At 55.2% G+C, this 26,181-nt stretch overlaps 1 protein-coding gene across 1 annotated transcript; it reads right to left on the bottom strand.

Annotated features, from left to right (window-relative positions):
• On the bottom strand, nt 1-26,046 carry TECR (trans-2,3-enoyl-CoA reductase). Its single transcript, XM_010999806.3, has 13 exons — nt 25,908-26,046; nt 3,042-3,092; nt 2,286-2,337; nt 1,900-1,944; nt 1,713-1,816; nt 1,520-1,635; nt 1,330-1,435; nt 1,141-1,213; nt 1,010-1,053; nt 880-937; nt 714-802; nt 335-380; nt 1-253 (listed from the first exon to the last, which is right to left on the bottom strand). The coding sequence occupies exons 1-13, from the start codon at nt 25,920-25,922 to the stop codon at nt 126-128; spliced, it is 927 nt and encodes a 308-aa protein (XP_010998108.1). The 5' UTR covers nt 25,923-26,046; the 3' UTR covers nt 1-125.
• Nucleotides 26,047-26,181: the final 135 nt, after the last annotated feature.

Raw genomic sequence — 26,181 nt, 5'->3', positions numbered from 1 at the left:
TCCAGCTGGGCAGATAGGTTTTATTCCAGATGCTGGAGAGCAGTGGTTCCCTTTCTTCCCCTAGAATGACACCTGGGTAGGGGGATGCGAGCCCGCGCGGCTGCGCCTGGGTGTGGGGGAGCCGTTCAGAGCAGGAAGGGTATGATTGGCATGCGCAGGGGTGGGTAATCTCGGAACTCCTTCAGGTAGCTGCGGTGCTTGCCCTTGGCCCAGATAGTCATCTGGGTGAAGCCCACCAGGGAGAAGAGGGCCACTGTGGGGCAGAGCAGGGGAGTCAGGGAGGGCTGCACACAGGCAGGACGGGCGGGGCCCCCGGGGAGAGGCAGTGGCTCACCTGGGAGACACTGTGTCATGATGGCAAAGCCAATCCAGGACCCCACCTGTGGGCAGAGTGGGCAGGGTGAAGGCAGGCAGGGCTGGGCAGCCCTCTGGGCTACCTTCCCACCGCCCCTTCACCAAACTCCAGTGTTTGAGGGGCTTTGAGTAAAGGGCGACTCCATGATGAAGCTGCTCCTCAGCCCCCAACAGCCACAAGCCCAGCATCACACACCTCCCAGCCCCCAGCGAGGCCAGTCTCTCCATCTCCAAGTGTTCCAAGTTCAAACTGCAAAAGCAGCTACAGAGCCAGGCACCTCTCTCCTAGAGGCCAGCCCCTCCACGTGAGACCCCCTGCCTCAGGAGGGAGAGGGGAGGAGAGCAGGGCAGACCCTCACCTCGTAGGTGTAATTAGGGCAGGACACCAGCAGGAAGAGCCATGTGAAGGGGTTCTTGGTGGGGTATGGGATCTTCCTGGTCTTGGACCCTGGGAGGGCAGGACAGGGGGAGTGAGAATCCCCGGCCCTGCCTACTAGCGCCCCCTGCCCAGGACAGGCCACTCACCAGCTGGCCGCAGGTCCCGCAGGGCCATGTGGATGGAGAAGTTGCCGAGCTGGCAGATCTGTCAGAGAAGCAGGCTCAGCTCCAAGCCCCCCGACTCCCCCAACCCCGACATCCACCCCAGCCTGCTTACCACAAAGATGGCGAGTGCCAGTTTAACCTGCTGAGCTCCGTAGGCTGAAGAGGAAACAGAGAGGGGAGGTCCTAAGGGGAAAGCTGGGGGGCGGGGTTCACAGTGGGGGCACGGCATCCCAGGCTACTTACTGGGGGGTGTGTAGAGAGGGTGGTTGATGTAATAGGCCATCCATGCAGCAAAGCCCCAGTAGTAGGTGCAGTTCTGAAAGGGAGCAGGGCCGGGATGGAGCCAGGCCCAGTGGAGGGCAGGACCCTGGGTGAGGGGAGCTGGCGGCAGGGACGAGGTGGGGGTGAACAGGCCGGCAGCTGGAGGCTCACCTTGAAGATGTTGCGCAAGGGCATGGTGCCGTGGGAGAAGCGGTGCACGAAGAGTGTCTCCAGCAGGCGCTTGATGTAGTGGAATGAGTGGCAGATGCAGGCGAGGCTGTGGGGGTAGCCAGTTCAGCCGGGGCAGGTCCAGCGGGCCTTCCCCCGCCCCCTGCCACCCCTCCCACCTGGCCCCACTCACTGCACCACTGTGTGCCGACTGGACGTGAAGTCGTATTTGTGGCCGTAGATGAAGGGCACTCGGAAGTAGAAGAGCAGGTAGATAAAGAGGGGTCCCGCATACTCCGTCAGGAAGACCTGGGCAGGGGAATGGGGAGTCACCCTGAGGTGGCAGATGGGAGACGAGGCTGCTGGGAGAGGGGGCCTGGACTCACCGTGACCCAGCTGATCTGGGCCCCCAGGTCTCGGAAGTAGAGTGTGGCCGTGGTGCCCACGGGCAGCTTCTGCAGAACATCCTCATCCTTCAGGGACTTGCCCTCTGCGGAGAGGCAGGCCAGGGCTCAGGGGCTGCCCACTGCCACCCACGAGCCCAGGCGCAGCCAAGCAGACAGCTGTACTCACTGGGGTCCAGGCGGAGGGACTGGCGGGCAGGGTACCACTGCGGATCTGTGGGGAGAATAGAGTGGCATGGCACACAGCCTGGTGGGGCCCTGGGACCCAACAGCTCCTCCAGCCCCCGGGCAAGACCTCTGAAGCTTGTGTGGCTCCAGGACACAAACCGGAAGAGCAGGCAAAAGCAGGATGTTGTCCTTCCGAAAGCCCAGCAAGGGCGTTCCTGCTGATGGCCACACGGGGGCACCCACCCCAGGGAAGCCCAGAGAAGCCTAGGCCACAATGGGGGCATCTTCCGCAGGCCCTTGGGGGAGACGCATGCAGGACGAGGTCCCACCTAGAGGCCCCTATGCAGAGGGGTCCCGGAGGGCAGTGTTGCTGGGCCCTGGACTTACGGCTCTTGGTGAATAGGTTCTTGATCTCTGCAATGGTGGCTTGGGGCTCCACCTGGGGGAAACAGGCCACGGAGATATCAGCCCTGCGAGAAGCCCAGACCCAGGATCCCTCCTGGTGAGGCAGGATGAACTGGGGTCCTGGACAGCCACTATGGGAGCAGGGAGGGTTGGAGAGCCTGGTCATGGCTGACTGGACAGCCGCAGGCCTAAGGGCCATTTTAACCAGGCAGCCAGGATGCCCCCCCCCTCCGGGGCCTGGCTGGGAGATGGTGTGATTGTGGGGAGCTGGGCTTACCTCTCTGCCTACCTCTCCAATCCACCCCCACCCCCACCCCCTCCTCTCTCGCAGCCCCCTCCTCCCCACTCCCTGAGTGAAGGCCCTCCCTGTTCCAGACTTCCTCTGGGATTAGACAAGCCCCTTCCCCTGGCCTGGCCTCACAAGGGGGCAGGTCTTGGAACTCCACCTCCTTCCCAGTCCCAGAGCCAAGCAGGGTCCACTGAGGCTGTGAGGTGCTCTCACGCTGGGAGGCCAGCTCCCAACCACACCCAGGGGCCAGGGTGCTCCATCCCGAGGGGCCAGCTGACTGGGGCAGGCCCAGGGACAGTCCCCCTCATGCACACCCGGCAGAACGGGGGTGGGTGTCAGGACACGGCTGGGAGGGGCACTCCCCTCTCCCTTGGGGCCAGGAGCCCTGGGATGGGGTGGGTCCCAGGCCTAGCACCCTCAGCATGGCACAGCCTGCACCACAGTCCCACCTTGTCCAGGAAGCACAGCTTCTCCCGAGTCTTTGCGTCCAGAATCTCCACCTCAAAGAAGAGAACAGCCTTTTTAGGTTTCTTGGCTGCTTTGGGGGGCGCAGGCCGGGGGAGGCCATTGAGGCCGAAGACAGGTCCGAGGCCCTGGCTGGACTCCCGGGCCACCACGCTCACACTCAGGTCCATGCCGCCCCGCTCTGCCTGGGCAGCCAGCGGCCCCAGCTGCCGGCCGTCAGCCCCCACCACAGACCTCCCCACGCGAAGTGCTCTGGGCCGGGCCGGCGCGATCAAATTCTGCCGCGGTGCTGGAAGGGAGCCCGCGCCTGCCCTGGCACTGCCGGCTTCTGTGCAGATGTAACCTGAGTGGCCCAGCAGCCATGGCCTGGCTAAATATAAAACTGCCCCACGCTAAGCCCCCCAGGAGTCATGCCACACACAACCCAAGGGCTGGGTTGTCCTGAATATGAGGCTTTCAAGTGGACACGGACCCACCCCAACAGCACTTGGGGAAGGGAGATGCCCAGAGGTGGGCCCCCCTGCCCAGTGCAGAGCAAGAGCCAGTCACCAGGAGGAGGAGGAGAGGCCAGCGGGCAGCCCAGGCCCCAGCACCCAGCTCAGGCCCACAGAGTTCACTGGGCTTGGAGAAATCCCAGTTATTTTGAGAATCCACGAGATAGATCATCCATTTCCCCTTCTGAGCTGTAAGAGACACTCTGGATTATTTTCCTTGTGCATTTGTGTTTCCAGGGAGGTGACAGATTCCGGGGTTACTTGTGCAGAGAGCCTGTAAGTGTGGAAAGGGTCAGGAAACCAGGAACTTGCCAGCAGGCGCCCCCAGCCTGGGCTGAGACCTTAGCTCCAGCCTCCCTGGCCTCCCTCTCCACCTGTTTCTCACTAGGTCCACCCAGGCCTTGTTCAAGGCCACCTTCAGGGCAGTCTTCCCACCAGGTCAGCCCAACATAGCACCCTCATCCAGGCTTTGAGTCCCCCAAAGCCCAGAGCCAACAGTGGTGGAGCAAAGGAGCAGTGTCGGGAGGGAGGGAGCCCTCAGGGAGATCTGACGCACCTATTCCAAGCAGGTCCGAGAAGGCCCCTGGGCCAGCAGTGACCATGAACTGCTGGGGGAGCTGGAGTGCAGCCCAGGGGCCCAGACCCATAATGAAAGGCCTGAAGGCCCCATTGCAGGGCTTGGCACGGATCCTGTCAGACATGGGGCTGTGGAAGGCAGGGTGGGTCTGACCCCAGGTTGGCCACTGGGCAGCAGGTGCTGAAGACCATTCCAGTGCCTGGTAGGCCCTCAGTCAGAAGCAGCACGGGGAAAAGGAGCAGAACTCAGAACCCCAGGGCAGGGCCCCAGACAGGGTTCTTGGAGGGCACACCCACTCACCCAGAGCCCAGGCAGACATGTCCACTGCAGCCAGAACCCCTGCAAAGGGAAGGGCTCCCCTCACACACATCCCACTGCCCGTGGGGGAGGCAGGGGCGTGGTGTGCAGCACACGGGACTGAATTGGCCCTGCCACACAGTCACTGGGTGACTCCAGCTGTCACTCCTCTGAGCCTCAGCTTCTCTGGGCAGGTAAGGTGCGTACCTCAGGGGCTGTGAGGGCCCCACAAGACAACGCAAGTGAGGTGCTGACAGGAAGGGCCCTGAAACCTCAGGCCATGAGGACAGGTGTGAGGAGACCCTGTGGTGCTGGGACGAAGGGAAAGGCACAGGCCTGGGTTCAGATCCCGGCCCCCCTGCTGGCCAGGAGGTCACTGCCACAAGCGGGCCTGTTTGCCCATCTATGCTATGCCCGCCCCAAGCCGTGGATGTGAGGGTGGGAGAGGGCCCAGCAGCCAAGAAGTCCTAGCCAACCCTACTGCTGCCGCGCTAGAGTGCGCCTGCTGTCACCTGGGGGCTCTGCTCGGCCATGTGGCCTTCGGGGGCAGGTTACTGAGCCCCTCTGAGTCACAAGGTAACAAGGCCAGACAGCGGGACCAGAAACAGGAAACCAGAAACAGGGAGCTGGTCATATCGCCTGTACCAAGGGGACTCTTGGGAGAGCGAAGGGGCACATGTGGAATGTGCCAGAAAGGGCAAGAAGAGCAGGTCCCCGGGCAGGCACGGGGCCTGCCCTGTGGCTGCAGGTGTATTAATAGTTCCTGGGTCCCAGGCGGGCAGTGCCCACGTGCCTTCGGAGCCCATGTGGTCCGCAGGAAGGCAGCACCGCACCGACGGGGAGAGCAGGCCTCCGAGTTCCTGCTGAACCACTCAACAGCTTAAAATACAACCAGCCCCTCTCACGGCCGGCCAGCTGCTGGGGGAGGGCTGAAATCCTACCCTGTCCCCCGACCCGGGCACCGGACCAGGACCCAGGAGGAGAGTATGGGCCGTCGGGGGCCCCGACTGGCTGCTGGGAAAGGAAGCTGGGCGGCAGGAGGGGCGGCCGGGACCGGGGCCACGCTCCCAGTAGCCGCCGCTGCAGCTGTTGCCACCACCCGCCGCCACCGCCGCACCCAGGCCCACCGGAGGCCAGAGAGGAGCCGCGGTGCCCTGCAGAGGTAAGCCTGGCCCTCAAGGGCCTGGCCGCTGGGGAGGGGACTGCCCCAGCCCAGGGCCACTGGGGTAGCACAGGTCCTCATTTGTCATTGCCTGCCCCCAAATCCCGGGCCCTGGCGCCGTCTTTACCCAGAGAGAGCTCAGAAGGGCCCTGGGCCGGGGTCGGGGGAGGTAGAGGGGAGGGACCCAGGACCTCTCTTACTATTTTGCAACTCCCTGTGCCTATATAATTACTCCCCCATAAGTTTAATTTTTACATTTTTAAATGCCAGGTGGGGAGGAGGGGAGGCTAGGTGAAAGAAGCCAGATAGAAAGGGTCTCCTATTTATGTGAAATGTCCAGAATAGCTAAATGGAAGGAGACAGAAAGCAGACTGGTGGTTGCCGGGAATGGGGGAGGGGAGGTGGGAGTGCCAGCTAACGGGGCCTGGTCTCCCTTTGGGTGATAAAAGGGCTGTGGAACTAGACAGAGATGACACCGTCAATGTGCTAAATGTCACCGAACCACTCACTTTTAAATGGATTTTAATTGTATGTTATGTGAATTTTACCACAATGAATTATTTTTTAAAGGGGGAGCTAACAAACTGGTCCCAATTACCCATAAAAAGAAAAGGTCCAGGGACAGAGTAGCAGGTTCCCCACTCTCCCGCCCCTCAGGGCTAAGGGCCCAAATGTGAGACCCGATCAAGTGCTCCCCAGTCTTCAGTCCCTAAGCTTACCCTCTACTGCACCCCTCCCTCCCCACTGCCACCCCCACCCCCTGCTGTGTGCCTGAGTACACATCTCCCCCCCATGCTTGTCACACACACTCACACACCCCTGTGCCTGCCTAGGCCTGAGGCCAGAGTGGGGTGGGGACCAGGAGAGGCCTGGGACTGCTGAGCAGAGCCCGAGACAGCGGTCCTGAGCACCGCAGGGAGGGAGGCAGCAGGCCCAGGCCCCATTCCTGGGGAGAAGGCCAGGGAAGGACAGGGAGTAGCGGTAGGCCCTCCTGAGGGAGATGGGGCAGCCCTTCCTGCCCCTGCAGAGGGAAGGGGCTGGGGCAGGGGGCTGATATGTTCAAAGGATGAATGAAGCAAAGCCTGTGAGGGTGTGTGTCACTGACCTGAAGTCCAGGCACTGGCCACAGGCAGCGGGTGTGGCCCCAAAGCCTCAGGCACAATGGCCAGACAGGGGACAAGGACAGGGCAGGAGCCCTGGCCTGAGGCACAGGAGGGTGGGTCTGCGATGACAGTTCCCTATCCTGGGAGGAATTCTCACCCAGAGTCCCCAGATTCCAGGGCCCAGCCAAAAGCAACTCGTGGCAGCACAAGGTCAGGGCTTGGGGGAGAGGGGAGGGCAGGACAAGGGGCAGGGCACAGCCCACCCTGCAGGAGGGGTAGGGGAGGGGCAGGCCCAGAGGGGAGCACCCAGAGCCACTGTGGGGCAGCAGGGCCCAGTGTTCACTGCCTTCGTGGAAATGAAGATGCTGCTGATCAAGGGAGCAGGAGTAGAAAAGCCCATTTTCTAAGCACCTGTTTCAAGCTAGCGTGGGTACCCAGAGTCAAGCAGGCAAGGGTCCCAGGATGGTCCCCATCTGGTAGATGAGAAAATTAGAGCTCAAGAGTAGGAGAGGCTCAGGGTCTTTGCACATGCTGTTCCCACTGCCTGAACCGCTCGGCCCTGGGCCCCACAGGGCTCCTCCCTCACCTCCTCAGGTCTTGAGACAACTTCTCAGTGAGGCCCTTCCTGACCATCAACTTAAAATAGCAACCCAGACATTTACCATCCACCTCCCACTGGATCTGCCTCCCACTGGATGGTCAGGGAGGGCAGGGACTGTCCTGTTCTCAAGTCATTTCCCAGCACCTAGAACAGCCAGGCGAGGAGCTGTGCTCACTAAACACCTGTGTGAGGCACCAGCCCAAGGTCACACAGGTGGGGCCTCAAAGCTCCCTCCCCACCATGCTCTGAGCCAAGGCCTTTCCCTCACTCCTCCATCACCGTGCTCTGGGTGGAGAGGGGGCCGCCCACTGCCCAGACCCGAGGGCAGAGGCAGGCGCCCCAGTGCAGGAGCTGGCAGGAGGCTTTCCCTATCCTGGGCTGGGGGCCTGGCTCCAGGGAAGTCTATGTGAGGCCTGCGGACACACACCCACCCCCCCAGCTCCGGTGACCCTGTGGGGCCCAGCACTCTGGCTGCCAGACCTTCCTCCCGGGCTCTGGGGCACTGCTCACCGAAGGGAAGGGTCAGGGATGGTGCCAGCTCTCCTAGGAGCCATCTGTCTTCACCAGCAACCCCACGTGGCTGACAGGCTCCACACAGCCTGGGCTCTCGGAGGCGGCACCACAGGCCCAGCAGCCCCTCACAAGGAGGCTCTGAGTTCAGAAAGATTCAGCTATTTCCTGGCTGTGTGGCCCGGGACAAGTTACTCAACCTCTCTGAGACTCCATTTCCTCATCTACAAGTGGGCTGCCCCACTCCTGCTATCTCACAGGGTCACTGTAAGATTTCCAGATGATAACCACCACCACTCTGGGTGTGTGTGCTGGGGGAGAGTGCAGGCAGCAGGGACAGATGATAGTGACGTGCTTTGCACCAAGAGCTGTGGAGAAAAAGAGAATGGCGGAGGCAGGAGTGGGAAGAATGGCCATTTTGGATAGAGTGGTCAGGGAAGGCCTCCCTGAGAAAGCGCACACACATGTCCAGTCTAGAATAATTCTAACAAAGAATAAACGTTATTAGACCTATATGAGCAAAAAAGAAGGGGTCGACACACAGGGAGCCGGGCCCCTTCTCCCCAGATTCTGACCATGGCCATGAAGGGGCCGAACCACACCAAGGTCACAGAGGTGGTGCAATGAACTGGTGACAGTAACCCTGAACCCTAACAATAGCAAGACGCGTGCGATGGGAGAGGCAGGGAGAGGCGGGGCGCACCGCCGGCTCTACTACAGCTCACCACCACCAGGAGCCTGCTGCGCTCCCCACCGCCCCCTTGTGGCCACGGCCTCTGCTCCCACCACCCGGAAGGGTGTCCGCAGAAGCCTGAGCTCCAGGTAAATGACCCAGGTACATCTGATGCAGGATGGGATCAAGAGAGCCTCACATTCATTCACTCCCTTCCTTCTTTCCTTCCTTCCTTTCTTCCTTCCTTCCTTCCTTCATCCTTTCCTGCCCCCCACTCTTCCCCTGGGCACTGCAGTGAACAAAACCAAACCCCTTCCTTCACAGAAGCTGCATTCCAACCTGTGTGCTGGGGGGCGGGGCAGACAATAGTGGCATGTTTTGCACCACGAGTTGTGGAGAACAGAGAAAGGTGGCAGGGGTGGGGTAGGGGAGGATGGCCATTTTAGACAGAGTGGTCAGGGAAGGCCTCCCTGAGGAAGGGGCATCTAAGCAGAGGCCAGGGGAAGTGAGGGAACAGACCATGCACACATCAAGGGAAAAGCGTTCCAGGTAGAGGGAACAGCAAGTGCAAAGGCCCTGAGACTGGACTGCCTAGAATGTTTAAGCAGCAGACCAGTGTGGCAGGAGCAGAGTGTGCAAGGTGGACAGAGGGGAAGTGTGAACAGGGAAGTGATGGGCAAATCATGCATGGCGCTGTGAGCCACAGGGGGGACTCTGACTTTTACTCTGAGTGAGATGGGAGCCATGGAGGGGGTGAAAAGTGGGAATTTTGGACAGACAATGAAGATGGAGGTGACAAGGCAGATGGTTTGAATTGGGGGGGGGGGTCTAAGGTTCTGACCTGAGCCTCAGGAAGGAGGACCAAGTAGAGGGGCAGCAGGAATGGTAGGCGCCCCCTGATCCCAGGTTGGAAGAGTTTACAACTGCAGGTCCCAGGCACCAGTGTCCAGAAGGCCTCCCAAGCCAGGAGCCCAGGCCCCTTTTGACCTTTAGTTTCCCCATTTTTAAAAACAGAGTGGGCCCAATGTTCCTCAGGCCCCTCCCATCGGTAAACAAGACTCCCAGCCGAGGGTGCAGGAGCCATTAACTCCATTTCACAGATGAGGAAGCCAAGTTCAGCGGGGTGAGGAGTGCACCCAGGTCATGCAGCAGTGAACTCCTGAGCCCAGACCCCCCACCACACACACAGGCTGCTGGGCCACACCCCGAGCCAGCATGCAGTCTGCAGAGGGCCCGCACCCTGCCTAGAGCAGACTCTCTGGGACCCCACAGTGTCTGCCTGCCAGAACAGGGCCCTGCAACTGAGCCTCCTGGTGCTGGGCAGCCTGGCACAACCCAGCCAGCACCAGCACACAGGGGAGTATGGGCTCCAGCGGGCGACATCTTCTCCCAAGGCTGGGGCCCACCAGGCCTGCTGTTGGGGCAAGCCCTGCTCCGTGCAACCCAGGACTCCAGGCAAAGATGCAGAGGGCCCAACAGGTCCTTCAGCCAGCCGGCCCCCACAGCCCCGGCGCGGGGCTCAAGGGCTGGTGCACCCGGAGGATGGAGGCCTGGCCCCAAGCAGCGCAGTGCCGGCCCAGCTCCCCCACTTCGCAGATGCAGAGGCTTCAGCGTGTTCACCTGGACTCAGCAGCTCAGCTCTTTCGGCTCCTTCTCCCTTCCACTTTCCAGAAATATCGAAGTCACACTGCTCATGCCAGGGCAGCTGAGGAGACATTGGGTTCAGCTGCCAGGAAGCCAGCACAGGCCACACCTGCTGGGCCAGAAATACCTCCTTCCCCAGTGGCCTCAGCTCATGACCCCACTTCTCCGCGGCGTCTGGAGTGGTTGCACCAACCTCCTTGAGGTGCCGCAGTTGGGGGGAAATGTCACCCAGGGTGGGAAGGGCAGAGAGGCTGACCACCCACTCCCAGGCCCTCAAACAGCTCCTGCCTCCCACCTGCACAGGCCAGGGTCTGAATGCCAAAGATCCAGAGCCAGGAGAAGCTGGCGCAGCCCAGGAGCATCTAGCCTTGGAGGACATTCTTCGGGTGCTGAGCGCCCAGGCTGGCTGCTGTGACCACAGAAGGCCCAAGATGAAGGTGATGCTGGGCCAAAACACAGTGAGGACTCTGGGTTTCGAGATCTTTGACCAGCAGGTCCCTGGTGCCCACAGTTACAGGCTGTGCCTTCAGGGCCTCCAGGGGGCGCTGTCCTGGCAGAGCAGCGCTGCGAGGCCCTGCTCTGTTGGAAGTGCTGCCACTAGTTTCATCTATCAGATGCTTACCTTGTGCCAAGGACTGTGCTAAGACCTTTACCTGCAAATCTCACCTAGCCTCCCTGGGCCTGTAAGCTAAAGACTGTGACCCCAGGTAGGCAGCTCAGAAACTAGGGCTCAGAAACAGGGGGGGCCCTTGATCACAGCACGTAGCCAGGAAGTGCCAGAGCCAGTGCCAACCCAGCCTCCTTGGGCCCAAAGAATCCCATCACTCACCACACAAAGCAATACCTCCTCCACGCTGAAGAACAGGGCTAAATGCTAACAGAAAAAAAGAGGGGAACAAACCCTGGACCGAGTTACCTGGAAGGTACCCTTCCCCGCTCCCTGCTGACATTCCAACTCCAGCACATCCAGTCTTTGAAGGTCTGGTCTCTGCAGAACCTGTCAACTCCACAGGGAGGGCCACTGGGAGGCTGAGCCTGCCCCTCCCCTGGCCCCACCTCCTTTGGCCCCAGCAGAGTCAGACCACACCAAGGGCAAAAGGCCTGTCACCCCCACCGATACCACCCAGAGGGGCCCAGGCAGGGTCAGCAGCTGTCTCGACACTTCCCGCAAGGCTTCCTGCCACAGGCTAAAGCCACCAATGAGCCCGGAGAGATGATGCCACGGGGGGTGGAGGGGCCTCCAACACTGAGCAAGAGGCGTTGCTGCAGAGGCCAAAGCCAGACCAACGTCCCTGTCTGAGCCCTGGCTTCTCTACCTGGTAAACAGAATATTCATTAGAGGACCTGACAGAGATGATTCCGGTGGCAGATGTGGGAGGGCCCTTCCCCGCCCTGCCCTGCCCAGTGGCCCTGAACCCTGACTGCTCGTGAAACACACACGAAGAGTCCTGGCCTGGACAACTCAGACAGGGACATCGGGATCTCTGATGGAAGACCAGGCATCTACAGCTTCAAAAGCTCCCAGTGAAAGATGGAGGTAGCCAACTCCCCTGGGCTGCCTTCCTCAAACAGGCTTCTGCCCTATGGATGATGCCCCAAACCCTTACCACCCAGACCCTCCCACTTGGGCGTGAGCCAACCCAACCTCCTCGGTCGCTCCCCACCGCTTCCCTGCTCCCTCTCCCAGCGCCATCAAGCAAGGTTAGGTTGGCACTGTCACCCCACTTTACAGATGAGGTGGCCGAGACTCAGAAGCACAAGTCACCAGCCCAAGGACACAAGTTACAAGCTCTAGGGGCAGGGCTCTGCCTGTTCTTGCTCTTGAGAGCTGAACACTCTTCCTCCAGGGCTGTCCCTAGGGTCAGACCCCCGGAGGACAGTCCAGATCCACACCCCTGCAGCACCCCCTCGCAGGTTCAAGGCTGGTGACCACAAGGTCTATCTGCATCTCTGGGCAGGAAGGAACTGTCGGGCCAGGAGGCTGGAAGAGGTGGAGAAGCAGAACCCTATGGATGCAGGCTGACCTCGAGCTGACCACAGGCTGACAGGAGCAGCAGAAGGAGCTCACGAGGCCGACTCCCGAGCTGCGCCCAACATGCCCAGCCCCAGTGCAGCAGGCAGGTCAGTCCACCCCTGGGGAGTGCAGCTTGTGCAACAGCCCAGTCTGGTGCCCCCGTGGCCGGCCTGATACCCGCAGCAGCAGCTAACGCCTCCAGCATGCTCATGGTGAGCCAGGCATGGAAGCAAGTCCTCGACTCAATTATCTCCTATACTCTTAATCCCCTTTCACAAGTGAGGACACTGAGGCTTATTCATTCACTGCATAAATAGTGACTGAATACCTACTACATGCCAGGCACTGTTAAGGGCTCTGGGGGTTCAGCCATGGAAAGAGACAGAAGTTCTTGCCCATGTGGAGCTGACACTGCAGCAGGAACAGAAACAATAAAACAGTTACACATAACGTAACAGAAGATGACATGTGCCATGCGAAAAACAAAGCAGGAAAAGGGGACAGGGAATGGCAGGTGAAGGGAGCTGGCAGTTTCACACAAAGTGGTCAAGAACGGACTCCCTGAGGAGATGCTGAAGCAAGTGCTGAAGGCCGCGAAAGAAAGGGGAGTCAAGAGATCCAGGGAGCACATCCAGGCAGAGGAATGGCCTGTGCAAAGGCCCTGAGGTGCAGCATGCTTGGTGTGCTCAAGCAACAGAGCTGAGGCCGGGGGGGGGGGGGCAGGAAGGGAGGAGAGGAGGTAAGGGCAGGGAGGTGACAGGTGGTACAGGGTCTCTTGGGCCAGGTAAGGTCTGTGGCTTCTACTCCGAGTGAAGTGGGAACCATAGAAGGTTCTGGGTCCCCCTCGGGAAGTGACCTGACTTGGGTTCTTAAAGGATTCCTCTGGACTGTAGGGAAATAAGGATGGAAGCAGGAAGCCCAATAAGAGGTTATCAAGACAAAGGATGGCTTAGACCAAGGGGTCGGCAAACTATGGCCCACAGGCCAATTCTGCTCTACCACCTGTTTCTGTACATGCTAAGATGATTTTTACATTTTTAAACAGTTGGGAAAAATCAGAAGCAGCCTATTTCATGACACCTGGAAATTATATGAAATTTAGATTTCAGTACCCACAAAGTTGCACTGGGACACAGCCATCCTGTCTGGGTGACAGCAGCAGAACTGAGAAGCTGTCACAGGGGCTGTGTGGCCAGCAAAGCCTGAGATATTTATCATCTGGCCCTTCACAGGTAGAGTCTGCCAACCCCCGGCCTGGGGCTGGTGATGGCAGCAGGGCCGATGAGAAGTGGTGTAATCCACATGTATTGTGAAGGCAGAAATACAGGATTTGCTGCCTTTGGGACATGAGGCGTGAGAGAAAGAGCCAAGTCAAACAGCCTGGGGTCTGGTGATGGGAAGACTAGAACTGCCATTAATTGGGGTGGGAAAATGCAGTTGGCTGGGGGAGGTGGGGGCAGATCTGGGCTCAGTTTTGAACCTACTAAGTGTGAAATGCCCATTAAATATCCCCGAAGAGATCCAGCTCACTGAGAAATACCACTCCTCTTCCCCGGAATCAGACAGAAACATCCACAATAGAGCAAACTCAGCATTCTTTCAACACTTTCTTGGTCACGTATCCCTAAAATAATTTTGCAAGCTGTACGTACCCTCCATATCCATTTTTAAGTTGACATCTAATATTTTTTACCTGAGATTGAATAGTTGCAAAAGATGTCATTTCCAGCCTACTGTAGATATTGCAAATTTTATATAAACATTCATGAGGCTCTATTAAAACTTGCTAGAGTCTCAATACCCTTTAAAAAGAAAAAGCTATAAACAAGTTCTTTACTATTTACACCTTTTTTGCCTTGAAGTTGAATTCTGTTCCTGTTCCCCTCCCCATGGGAATTTTATCCCAATACATGCTCGTGACTGAAGATCACTATTGAGCATCTTAATTATTGCTCAAATTGAAATTTAATTTCTTAAAAACATTTTCATGACCTAAGGCTCTACATTTAAGAAGAAAGTCCTTCACGATGAGTTATTATTACGATATCAGCTTAACATACATCATAGACATAAACCATCAACACAGCATAAATCTATCATAATAGTTACTAAACATTAACCATAAATAGTAGGTAATTGGCACTGCCTCTCTCAATGGGATGGATGCATCTTTTTTCCCCTTAGTTCCTGTACCCAAGGTAAATTTTTCTGATTGCTAGAATGAGATAGGGCTTTTATTCTGACATTTCTTCATTCTTCTCCTTTTTAAAGTAAACGCTAAGGGGTGAGGGTATAGCTGAGTGGTAGAGTGTGTGCCTAGCATGCACAAGGTCCTGGGTTCGAGCCCCAGTACCTCCATCAAAATAAATAAATACCTAATTACCTCCCCCAAAACAAAAAACAACAAAACAAATAAAGATAAGCCAGTTCTTTAAAATTAACTAATTAAATAAAGTAAACACTAAGAGGCCATGTTCACAAAAATAAGCAGATGAGAATGGACAGTTTTGTTAAAGCAAAAAAAAAATCTCAGTTGTAAACTCCTTCTGAGTTACAGGCCCAAAGTCTCACAAAGATCTACTATCAGAAATATCTGTAAGGATCTTCCAGCTGACTAGCCATTAGGCACCACTTCACTGTTTTTGTGAAATCAGTGACTTGTGTCCCGGTCCCAGACACTGGCAACAGGCCCCAGGCCCCAGGGCCCGACGTTGCTCACTTTCTCACCCCAACGCAGAGTAGCAAGAGCCAAGGAGCATGACAGGCATTACCCAGTCGGGGTGGGAGATCCAGACTCCATCTCCCAGTCCAGACTCAGCCCCGCAGGCCACCCATCTCCCAGAGCTCTACATGCCCAGAGGAGCTCCAACCAAGCACATCAAACCTCCAAGTACACAAGCCAGCGGGCTCTGCCCAAGGGTGGCTGCAGCCACCTCCTGCATAGCTCTCCAGCTCCCTGTGCCCCTCGGGGATGCCAGGCCCAGGCCAGGGAACCCACACAGCGCTGGAAACGGTGTCCGGGGCCCAAGCAGACCTAGGGTGTGCCTGCTACATAGGGACTTGCAAAGGGCTCAACTGCATACAGAGGGCATCTGGAACCCCCAAAAGCCTTTTCTGCTGACTGAGAAGTTCCTGTTCTTCATTTGCTCAGCAAACGCTTATCACAAACCTAGATGTACCGGGCCTATGCTAGGTGCTAGACAATGAACAGAAAGACCTATGTGTGACAGCTGCATGCTGGGCAGTGTAGCAGGGGCCGGGATACAGTGGCCCAGGACCCCCTCCCGGACCTTCTCACGCTCAAGGGGAACATGGGCAAAGAATCCATCACATAACACAAGGTCAGGATGTACCAGTTGCTGGAAGAAAAGAATAGGGCAGGGAGCCCAGAGGACCACACGAGGTGGTCAGGGAAGGCTTCTCTAAGGAAGTGCGGTTTGAGCCAAATTGAAGGCCGGCATGAGGTTCCCTGAGGGAAGTACAAAGGCCCTGAGACAGCACAGAGCTTGGCAGGCCTCCAGAAAATCAAAAGACTGGAGCACACAGTACTTGAGGGCGAGCAGCTATGGAGGAGGCTACAGCGGAGGGCAAGACAAGTTCTCTAGGTTTGACCGTCGACTGATGAGAAGTTGCCAGAGCCACAACCCGATTTGGTTTTGAGAAGGATTCCTCTGGCTGCTGGGGACAAGGCGGGAAGCAGAGACGGCAGTGAGACTCTTGTAAACAACTTGAACTAAGGCATGGAGGTGGCAAGTGGTGCAGAAGACACCATAGTTCCTGCTTCCTGAGGTGCCACTGATTCAAAACAAGCTGTCAATTTTCGGGAGGGAAAAAACACATATGTCAACATATGATAAAGAGGTAGACAGATATAAATTGTAAGATGCATCCCAACTTCAGGAACACGAAAATGCCAAGGGGAATAAATGCACATCTTGGGATGAAGCGAGGAGAGTAGTAACAAGTGAAAGAGGATTTTGGCAGGAGTGCGGGGCTTCTGGAATATTTAACAGGCCTAGCCGCATCTATAAAGGGAAAGGCGGTTTAGAAGATACTCAGCAACAGCTGTTGAGAGAGGGGTGCACGAAGCTGCCCCTGGTTGTCCTCTCCCCACGGTGTTACCTGCGAGCAGCAATACAGGCCAAGGCCGCCTGAGCCTCTCCCAGCCCCACGGCCTCTGCCGGCTCCGCTCTGCCGCTCTGGTAGAGAGTGAAATGAAGCAAAGGAAACCGACCCCGGAGTCTTCACACGGACACCCCTCCTCATGCTTCCACCACTTCCTGCCCGGATGCTGCAGGTTCCCAAGCCCGGCTGGAGAGACTGGAGATGGTTCCACTTCAATGGAAACGGTGCCATCCACGGAGGCGCCAGGGGAGCCAGGATGCGCTGAAAGCACAGGGCCTGGGCCCGCTTCTCAGACTGCGGCCGGAGGAGCCTGGCGGTAAACAGTCCTGGGGCTTGCCGGTCATGGTTAGCGCTTCCTAAAGGATCCCCATCTTAGTCTTACACGAAAAGTCACAGTTCAGGTAACTTTGGGTCAAAGGGGGAGGAGAGGGAATGGCCAAATTCCAACATACCGCAAGATGAGCAGTGGCCAGCTTCACGATGCAGGAGCAGGCACAGGAGCCCACACTGCGGCCCGGGTCCCAGGGAATGGCCAAGCATCCCGCAAGCAGGAGGCTCCCTCCTCCTCGCTGGGTTGTGGCCCCTTCCGGGGGGTCATCGATCGCATGGCTGCCTGCCTGAGCCACCCTGCCCTGATGTGCAGGTCTCTACCAACGTGCACGCAGTGGCTCAATCCACAGCCAGGGGTGCAGAGGAGAGCCTCACACAAACAGCGATCAGAAGGTGCTAAGTGCTACTCAGACAAACAAAACAGGAGAGGCGACAAGGTGACAAGTGTGGCCTGGGTGGGTCAGAGGGCGCCTTTCGGAGGAGGTGATATTTGAGCTGAGATCTGAATGACGGGATTCCCAGAAGGGACAAGCAGAGCCACCTCTCCTGAAACCGTCCCAGCACTGGATTTCCCCAGCTCAGCCCCAGCCCATCCTCAGTGGATCCCCACCTCCAGCCAGGAGATTCTGTGCAACCTGACTCTCCGCAGTGCAGAGTATTCAACAAAGTACTCTTTCAGACTGTACACTTCTCACCAAGAATTCTGCTGTTACCCTCACCCCCCCAGCAGAGATATGCTCCCCCAACCCCACCTCCTGAGGTGCATCAATTCGGTGACTCCCCCACCCCACTCTTCTCCTTCCGAGTTAGATTCCTGAGGTGTCCTGGGAGATGGCTTCTCCTCACAAGAGACTGGAGGCTCCAGCTCTTAGACCCCTTCAAGTTCAGCCTGCTTCCTGTAGTCCATGAAGCCCCAATGCCAGTGTTAAAGTGCCCTCCCCCCCAACTCAACAGACCCCCTCCCACCCTGAGGACAGGCACTGTTCCCTTGGACCCCACACACAACTGGCATGGTCCCCAGCTAGTGCTCCCTGGTCCTTTCAAAGTGGAAAAAAGAATTCCGAAGGAACCGGGAGACAGCATAAACCCTGCAGTCTCCCAGGCTGCCTGAATGGCCCAAGAGCCCTGCTTACATAAGAGCCTGGTTCGAGTAGGGACAGGGACAGGGCTGTGCCAGCCTGCCAGTCACCAGGAGCTACTGAGAGGCCCTTTATCCCTCAGAGGGCTCGGAAAGGCTCGTGGCTCATCTCTAACTGACCATGGGACTGGAGGCGGGGGGGGGGGGAGTAAGCCCCAAACACCATGCACAGCGCACTTGCCTGTAATAAGGAAACACCAGTCTTGCACATTTATCTAACACACAAACACCATAACTTGAGGGCCCTCCAAGAATTTAACAATGAATTGCCCTCTAAAAGTTAAACTAACAGGAAAGAGAGACTTCCATCACCTTTGGGACAAAGTCCACAGGTGTCTGGGTGGTTACACAGTCTTGCCTGGCCGCCGGGGTCCCAGGGAATGGCCAAGCATCCCGCAAGCAGAAGGGTGGGACATCTCTCTCATCTCTCGACGTGGGAAACCTGGCCTCCGGGCCTCTGCACAGCTCTTCTCCCCTCTTCCCCAAAGATCCCCTCCTTCAGGCCTCGGCTTAGATGAAAAGACCCTGAGGCAAAGGCTGTGTTTCATTCAGCCCAGGATTCCTGGCGTATGATGAGCATAGGGGGAAAAATATATGTTGGAAAAATGAACTAATAAAAAGTGATGGACTGGAAAACAGATAAGTGGAGCGCACCAGGGGAGAGCACCCAGACTAGCAGAACCTGTCAGCAACTGTGCAGCGATAAGCAGGCCCACCTCCAGAACTGGCAGCTCCTGTCTCAGCCTACCCAGGTTCCAGGAGGAACGGAACCACAAGGAACAAGCCACTTGTGGAGAGGGTGGACCCAGGGCTTATGGCCACTCATAAAGCTGACTTTCCTAGGTCAGGGCCACTCAGGACTGGCTGCATGGGGCCACCTCAGCCTGACATGCATGACAATGGACTCATCCAGGTCCCTGCAGCAGGCCCCAACTCACCCTTCTACTACCCATGAGCCTGACCACAGGCAGAAGAAGATGCATTCATCCATCCATTCCTGAATCATTCATTCAACGAGGAGGCACTGGCCAGAGGCTGGGGAAGCTGCAGGAACAAGACACAAAGGGATCCTGCCCTCACGGAGCTCACAGTCTGCGAAGGTAGAAAGACCATCAAGTACCCAAATGAAAACGCAACCCCAGCCCAAGGACAGCCAGAGGAGATGAACAGGGTGCTGGGGTCACACTCCAGAGAGGATGGTCTAGGAAGGCCTGAAGCTGAGCACTCAGGAACAAGGGAGCAGGCATGGGAAAAACAGAGGGAAGAGCATTTCTGGCTGAAGGAATGGCCTATGCTCAGGGCAGGAACATGGCTGTGGATGTCTGACATGAAAGCAGTGTAGCAGGAGGGAAGCCAGGGGTAGAGGAGGACAAGAAGCCTCTGGCGGGGAGAGAGGGGGGCGGGTTGAGGCACAGAGCGCTAAGATCCTCCCCTCTCTGTGGGAGAAGACCCCCGGCTGCCACCGGGTGGGCAACAAAGCCTGGAGGGGCAAGAACGGAAGCGGTGCACTTCCGAGTAAGGAGGCTGTCACAGGCAACAGATGACCAGGCCCACTTCCAGCACCAGCTTCCTGGAATGAGTTCTTGTCACAACAGGTTAAAAGTGGGTCTGACTGTGCTTTGACTTCGCTGAGATTTTGCCACAGAGAAGGAAAGAGGAGATCATCCCAAAATGTGACTTGAGCGTGTGTGGTATCAAAACTGATCATTGGCATCTGGGTCCTTCCTTCATCTTCAGGGCATGTAATTGGCATGAATCCATCTCCAGGAGGCTGATGCGCCTTTTTCATTGACAAGTTTTGAGGCATTCAAAAAAAGAGGCCACACGCAGAAAGCATTTCAAGTGGCCTCATTGATGCAGACCTGTCCTCATCTTCCTAATGGTCTGTACCTTGACTACCAGCCAGGAGGTGTGCTGGGCACTTTACACTCCCCAGTGGTCCTCTGAGACAGGTGTCTTTCTCCTGGCTTCATAGATGAGAAAACTGAGGCTCGAGCAGGTTAAGTAACTATCCCAAAATCTGGTGGCCTCCAAAGGCCATGTCCTCACAGCCACACTTCATTCCTTCCTCAATGCACAACCACCTGGGCCCACCCACAGTGAAGCCCATTTCAGGTCTAACAGAATCTGGGCTCTGCCACTCACTAGCTGTGTGACCTTGGGCACATTGCTTTGCTTTTCTGTGCCCCAGTTTCCCTATCTGTCAAGTAGGGATAAGAATAATACCACCTTCATAGGCTTATTGGGAGGAGTAAACGAATTAATAGATAAAAAGCACTCAGAGCGAGCACTGTATTAGCAGAGCGAGCACTGTATTAGCAGTGGCTTTCATTACTATTCCTATGATACACTGGCTGTTCCCAGGTACAAAAGCATGCTCAGCTGCCACTGTCAATATCAGCAAGAGGGTGTTAAGACCCAGCCTGAACTTGACCAACCAGCCTAAGGTCTCTGGCCTTTCTCATCCAGCCAAGCCTGACAGTGAAAGTGCAGGGTTTCCCAAACGAACTCAAGTGCGTTAACAGAGGAGCTAGTCTTTTGGAAACACAGCCCCATGCAGGGCCATCAGCCCTCCACTTCTCTCACTCCTCAGGAACCAGTTATTCAAGAGGCTCCGCTGGGCTCAGGGCTCCACCCGCCACCACAGTCTCCCACGAATGGGTGCCAACAGCTGCCCCACCCCACCGCCCGCCCAACCACACCCACCAGTGGCTTCTCCCATCCACCTCCTCCGCCTCGGCCCCGCCTCCTCCACCCAGGCCCCGCCTCCTCCACCCAGGCCCCGCCCCCACTCTGCCTCCTCAGCCTCAGCACCACGGTTTAGGTCAACAGAACGTAAATGTTCTCTGCTGTGCTGTGCCTGGCACTGAACTGAGCGCTCTCCCCGCATCTCCTCATCTAATGCTCACCAGAGCGGTAAATCCTTGAAGCGATAACCCCGTGATGAAGGAACCATTATGCCCAGCACTGTGCTGGTCAATGTGCAACATGGGGCTGGGAAGGGGGAGGAAACTGATTTGCCTTTTTCTGTGGTGTAAATACCAGACCCCTCCCCTCACCATGGCTGATTTCAAGCTGTCAACCTGATGTCCCTGAACGCAGAGGTGGGAAGATGAGTACAATGAGAGCCAATGCAAGCCAGCTAGGGCACACCCTTGCCCCAACCCCCATTTCATAGACGAGAAAACAGGCTCAAACGGTTACAGAACTTGCCCACGGGCTCCACACTTTGTACGGGGCTGTTAAGAATCTAAACCCAGCTCTGATCCAAAGCTTTGCAGGCTTTGCTATCTTCCCAGGGGGGATATTGCCCAACCCAAAGGGGAACTGACTGTGTGGCCCCAGGAAAGCCCCTCCTCTCTGAGCCTCAGGTCCCACATCTGAGAGTTCTAGAGAGTTCCAGAGCTCATTCAAGCCCAGGGACTCCGAGGTTCTAAGTACCCACAGCAAGGGAGTGGCTGAAGTGTAGAGCTACAATACCAAGGGTTAGAGAAAAGGGCTCACCAAGAGAATCAGCCATTGTGAATTACCACCTACTCAGAGCAAGAAACCTGCTCTGAGGGTGTGGAAAAGCTCAGACAGCCCCCTCCCCAGCCCCAGGCTCTTGGCTTGAGGCACAGCAACACAAGAAAGGTCATTAAAACTCACCCTGCTTTCCAGACTCCCCAGTCCCACTCTAGCTCTCACCTCCGAAACTCTTGAGGGGCAGCCTATCCAATCTGAGGGCAGAGGGACTCCCTCTGCCAGTGGACCACACTGGCACACAGTGGCCCTCTCTCCCACCCACCCCACTTCAGGGATGCTGTGTACTCAGAAAAGCACAGCTCAGCCACCAGCCGCCTCAGGGCAGCACTGCAGGGAATTGTTGCAGGGCGAGAAAATGAAGTCTCACAAATCTGAGGCCAAGGCCCAGCTCCACTGCTTCTTGGCTCTGTGACCCTGAACAACTTAGTCGACTTCTCTGAGGCCCAGTTTCCTTAGCTGTAAAGTAGAAGTAATACTCATGGCCACCCGATCAGGTGCTCACAGGACTCAGTAATTGCTGGTCACTGTTACGGCAGCATTATCAGCACCACTGTGGCCCTGGCTCCCCTATGCACAGGAATCAGACAGGCCTGGGTCTGGATCCTGTCCCCACCACCACGTGACCTTGCACAAGTTCCTTCATGTTTCTGAGCCTCAGGTTCTTTATCCACAAAACAGAGGGACAAAGGGTACCCACCTGTCAGGGCTTCTGGAAGAACACAACAAATGTGACCCCTCCCTGGTACTATTATCATCAAGCAACAAGAAGTCGCCCAGGAAGAGGGGATCAGAACCGGGGCCCCATCCTGTCAGCAAATGCAAAATTGATCCCAAAAACATTTTCTGAAGGCCTGTGGATGCAGCAGGAGGGTGTGAAAGTGAAGAGATCACGTGGCCCCCACCTCAGAACTGCTTGCCTTCCTGCAAACAGGCACCAAATTTAAAGTGCAAAAGTCAAAGAGCCCCACATGTAAAAAAACAGGACCTGATGGCCAGAAAAACCCTAATTATCCCTCAATCTTCTACTTCAAAAGGACACAGGAATTCAGAGGAAAAAAGTATGGGAAACAGCAGACACTTAGGATTCCGCCTCCCAAGTTAAACAGATATTTATTTATATTTGACTCTATTTACAACAGATTCCTTAAAAAAAAAAAAAAAAGACATTGCGGAAGCTTTCCCTACGCCTTTCCCTCCCCCTCCATCTCTTCCCAAGCAACAGTTCCTCTCACTATCATGTAATTCCCACACATTTCTCACTTCATATTACAATTTATCCTTACTTAAGCACATATCCATAAACAATACATGAAAGTCTGGTATGGTATGTTTTTTCAATTTATAAAATCTTTGGCAACTGCTTTTTTTCATGCAACATGATGTTTGGAGATTTATTAAAGGCCCAGGTAAATCAAACTAGATAGTTTTTCATATAATGGAATCAGGCACAACAGATAAAATAAATGAACCAGAGCTACATGGAGCATCTCCCCCTTTTATGCATGCACCTTGATGGCCGATTTCCAGCAATTTCATAATGTTCTTTAATACTGGCTTTTACTGTCACACATAAAGAGATTTTGCTCCAAGGGGCTCAGGAAGATTAAGTAACCTGCCCAAGGTCACAATTATTTAGTGAGTAGCAGAGCCAGGCCTATCCAAAGCACACACACCTATAACACCATTACACAGGAGTCTACTTTCTCAATTTTCACCTTCCTACCAAGTCCTAAACAATTGCCTCTAGACCACAACTCTACTTCCTGGACTTCCACGTATTTATTCCTGTGTTGGAAGCAAAAGCAAGAACTGTGTTGGTCTAGGATTATCCATAAGATGAGCACCCTTTTGGGGGGGGGGGATCCTAAATGGGACAGCGGGGACCCCAAGAGGATGAGGCTTCCTTGCCTCCGGCTACCCAACTGTGGGAAATGGGCAGTGACCTGGGCTCAAGGAAGCTGAGAGGGACTGATCCTCCCAGGAATTGACAGACTCTTTTACAGGATGGAGTAACTATTTTTCCAGTTGCTGCTAGGATCACTACTTTGATTTCTCATCTGCAATGGCAAAACAAAAGTAAAAAAAAAAATCCTATAGCCTCAGATAAGCAGTTCCCATATTGACCCCAAGACAATCCCAAGGCCTGCTCTGTCCTTCAAGGAGCTGCTTCACTGAAGACCCAAGAGTAACCTGTTCTACCTGCTGCATCTCAATTAGGCCACTGAAGGGACACATTTTCTCCTCAAAGCATAGAAGGGAGAATGGCAGTATCAGCAAACTCCTACCGAAACAGCAACAAATCCCCCCTCCAGCTGGAATCCCACCTGCTGAGAACATCAGATACCAACCTTCACTGTGGGACACGGAGCAAGTCTTGCAAACTTTCTGAGCGACAAAACTATCACTTTATGAATTGTGCTTCATCATCTCCAAGGTCTCCCTTGGAGCCAAAAAGGTCTTTTTTGGGGGGTGTTAATCTCTCAGTGGACTAGGGGTCGCTTAGAGGTGAAAGGATGGACTTAGTCCCAAATAGAAACATATTCTTTGATGAGGAGAACTGAAACCTTTTATCAAACTGTTAAATGTGAAGGAAAGAATCTCTGCTGTTTTTATTGAGCCACAACAAACATCTAGAGTAAAGCTAACCCGCCTGCTGTGCAAACTGGGCTGGAAGACAACTGCTCTTCCTGCACAGAAACTCTGGAGCTATGGCCTCAGTGCTTACTTGGCAAATGTTAGCAGAGAATAACAGAGAACACAGCAAAATAACGATTTTATTTTTTTCTTCAAGGTCACGTGAACAGTGGGTTTGAAGCTCCCCCTTTGTTCTGGGAGGGGAAGGGTTTGAGTAAGGTAGAGCATGTCCTCCAGTCCTAGCCATGGGCCTCAGGGTGTGCCCAGCTTCTCAGAACCAAAGAGCCCACCTCAAGCGTCCTCAGGGGCCTACCTTCTCTGCCTGCCAACCAGCAAAATTGACTCCATTTTGTAAAAAGACACATGTATCTTCCATCCTGCATCTTTCAAATTGAAAGTGGTTTGTTCTCTGAGGTGACATAGAGGGTTTGGTGGGGGGGGACTATATTAGAAAAGCTTTATGATAAGAACTTCATTTTATAATCATAAAGTTGAATGAAGCATGAGAGATTATTGAATCCTACCTCCTAATTTTTGTGCCACATCATACAGACTTCTGGGTTAAAAGCTTCAAAAGGTTCTGGGTAAATTACCCCCAAAAGTATTCATAGTAATAGTAATAATAATAGTAAAGGAGGTGGGCAGAAGTAGTGGTATTCAACTTGTGAATAAAAACATAGAGATCTTTCCTTGCACTGACATGAGCCACCTAGTATAACCAAATTCATAGAGACAGAAAGTAGAATGGCAGTTGGGCAGGGCAGAGGAGAGAAGGGGGGTTAGTTTTTAAGGGGTAGAGAGTTTCATTTATGCAAGATGAAAAGAATCGAGTTCTGGAGATGGCTGGTGGTTGTGGTTGCACAACAATGTAAATGTCTTAATGCCACTGAACTGTACACTTAAAATGTTTAAGATGGTAAATTTTATGTTATGTGTGTTTTACCACAATTTTTTTAACTGGGAAAGAAACAAAAAATAACGACAAAAAACCAAGAAATCTCTCAACCTGCTAATTTTCATTTGGGGACCAGCATGGCATACCGGCTAACAACTGAGACTCTGGAGTCCTCAGTTTCTCTCTCTGTTCTGCACTTACTAGCTGGGTACCTTTGAGCAAGTCATTTGACATCTCTGAGACTGTTTCTTCATCTACAAAAGTGAGAATAATAATTAACAGTTTCTACCTCACAGGGCTTTGAGGATAAGAAAACAAGGTAACAGAATCTACTAGTACAAGAGTAAGTACCCTCTAAATTATTCTTATTATGAACTTTAACAATACACTAGTTTATTTGTTACTTTTAAGTCAGCAATAATTAACTGGTATTTAAATTGGTAACATTATATTATCAGCTAGGTTGATAAATGCATCAGAACACTTCGTTTTAAGGGAAAAAGAGGCCCAAGTTAGGAGCCAGAAGACTTCGACTTCAAGAGTGGTTGTGGGCGTGAGATTTCTCCTCGGCGACATGCAGGGACTAACTGAGATGATCTTTTAGAATATCAGAAAGCAAGATCAGCTTTGGGCTCAGTAGCGGTAGCCAGCACTAGAGCTACATCTCCTTCACCGCCTAAGCTTCTCAGAGGGAGACGACCCGGGCGAGGGAAAGGGTCTAAAGGTCGTGCCAAAGAGGGCTGACTGTAAAATCCCTTTCTAAGCCCGAGGCATGGTGCAAGGTTTGTGCAAGACACCGTCGGATCGGGAACAAAGGTCCCACATCCACGCTCCTCCCCTGTGCAACTCATCCTGCAGGGGGAACTGCAAGGAACCTACAAGCTTCCCAGGTTCGGCGGGACCCCAAGAAAAAGCACCCCTAAAACAGCCTGGGTTGCAAACTATACCTCCCGCGCGCATGCGCACTGCGATTTACTAGCGGCCCCGGGGCACAGCGCACGCCTATTGCGCTTGCGCCGTCTGGCTCTGCTTCGGGGAACAGGGTGAGAAAGGGGGATCCTGTCATCTCATGAAGGAAAAAGAATGGGTCTGTGGCGGCCGCTCGGTCCCAGTTTCCTCGTTTCTTACCTCGTAATGCTTCATGGCTCCCTCACACAGAGGCTACCGCTCCTGCTGCTGCTGCCTACCTGCAAGAGACACGGCACAGGATACCTCACGCGCTCACCACCGCCGCGCAAGACTAACCGCGGCTCCGCGTCCGCCCCGCCCCTCCCTGCCGCGCGCACCCCTCCAGCCAATCAGCATGCGGGGCGCCCACCTTCGCCCCCACCCCTCAGGGCCGGTCTGAGCGAGAACTAGCCGCTGTCGCCACAGAGCTAGCCAATCAGCTTGCGGGGCCCAC

Source organism: Camelus dromedarius, chromosome 27, assembly GCF_036321535.1.
Source record: "Camelus dromedarius isolate mCamDro1 chromosome 27, mCamDro1.pat, whole genome shotgun sequence".
NCBI classification, from domain to species: Eukaryota; Metazoa; Chordata; class Mammalia; order Artiodactyla; family Camelidae; genus Camelus; species Camelus dromedarius.
This window is presented reverse-complemented; position numbering and strand designations above follow the sequence as displayed.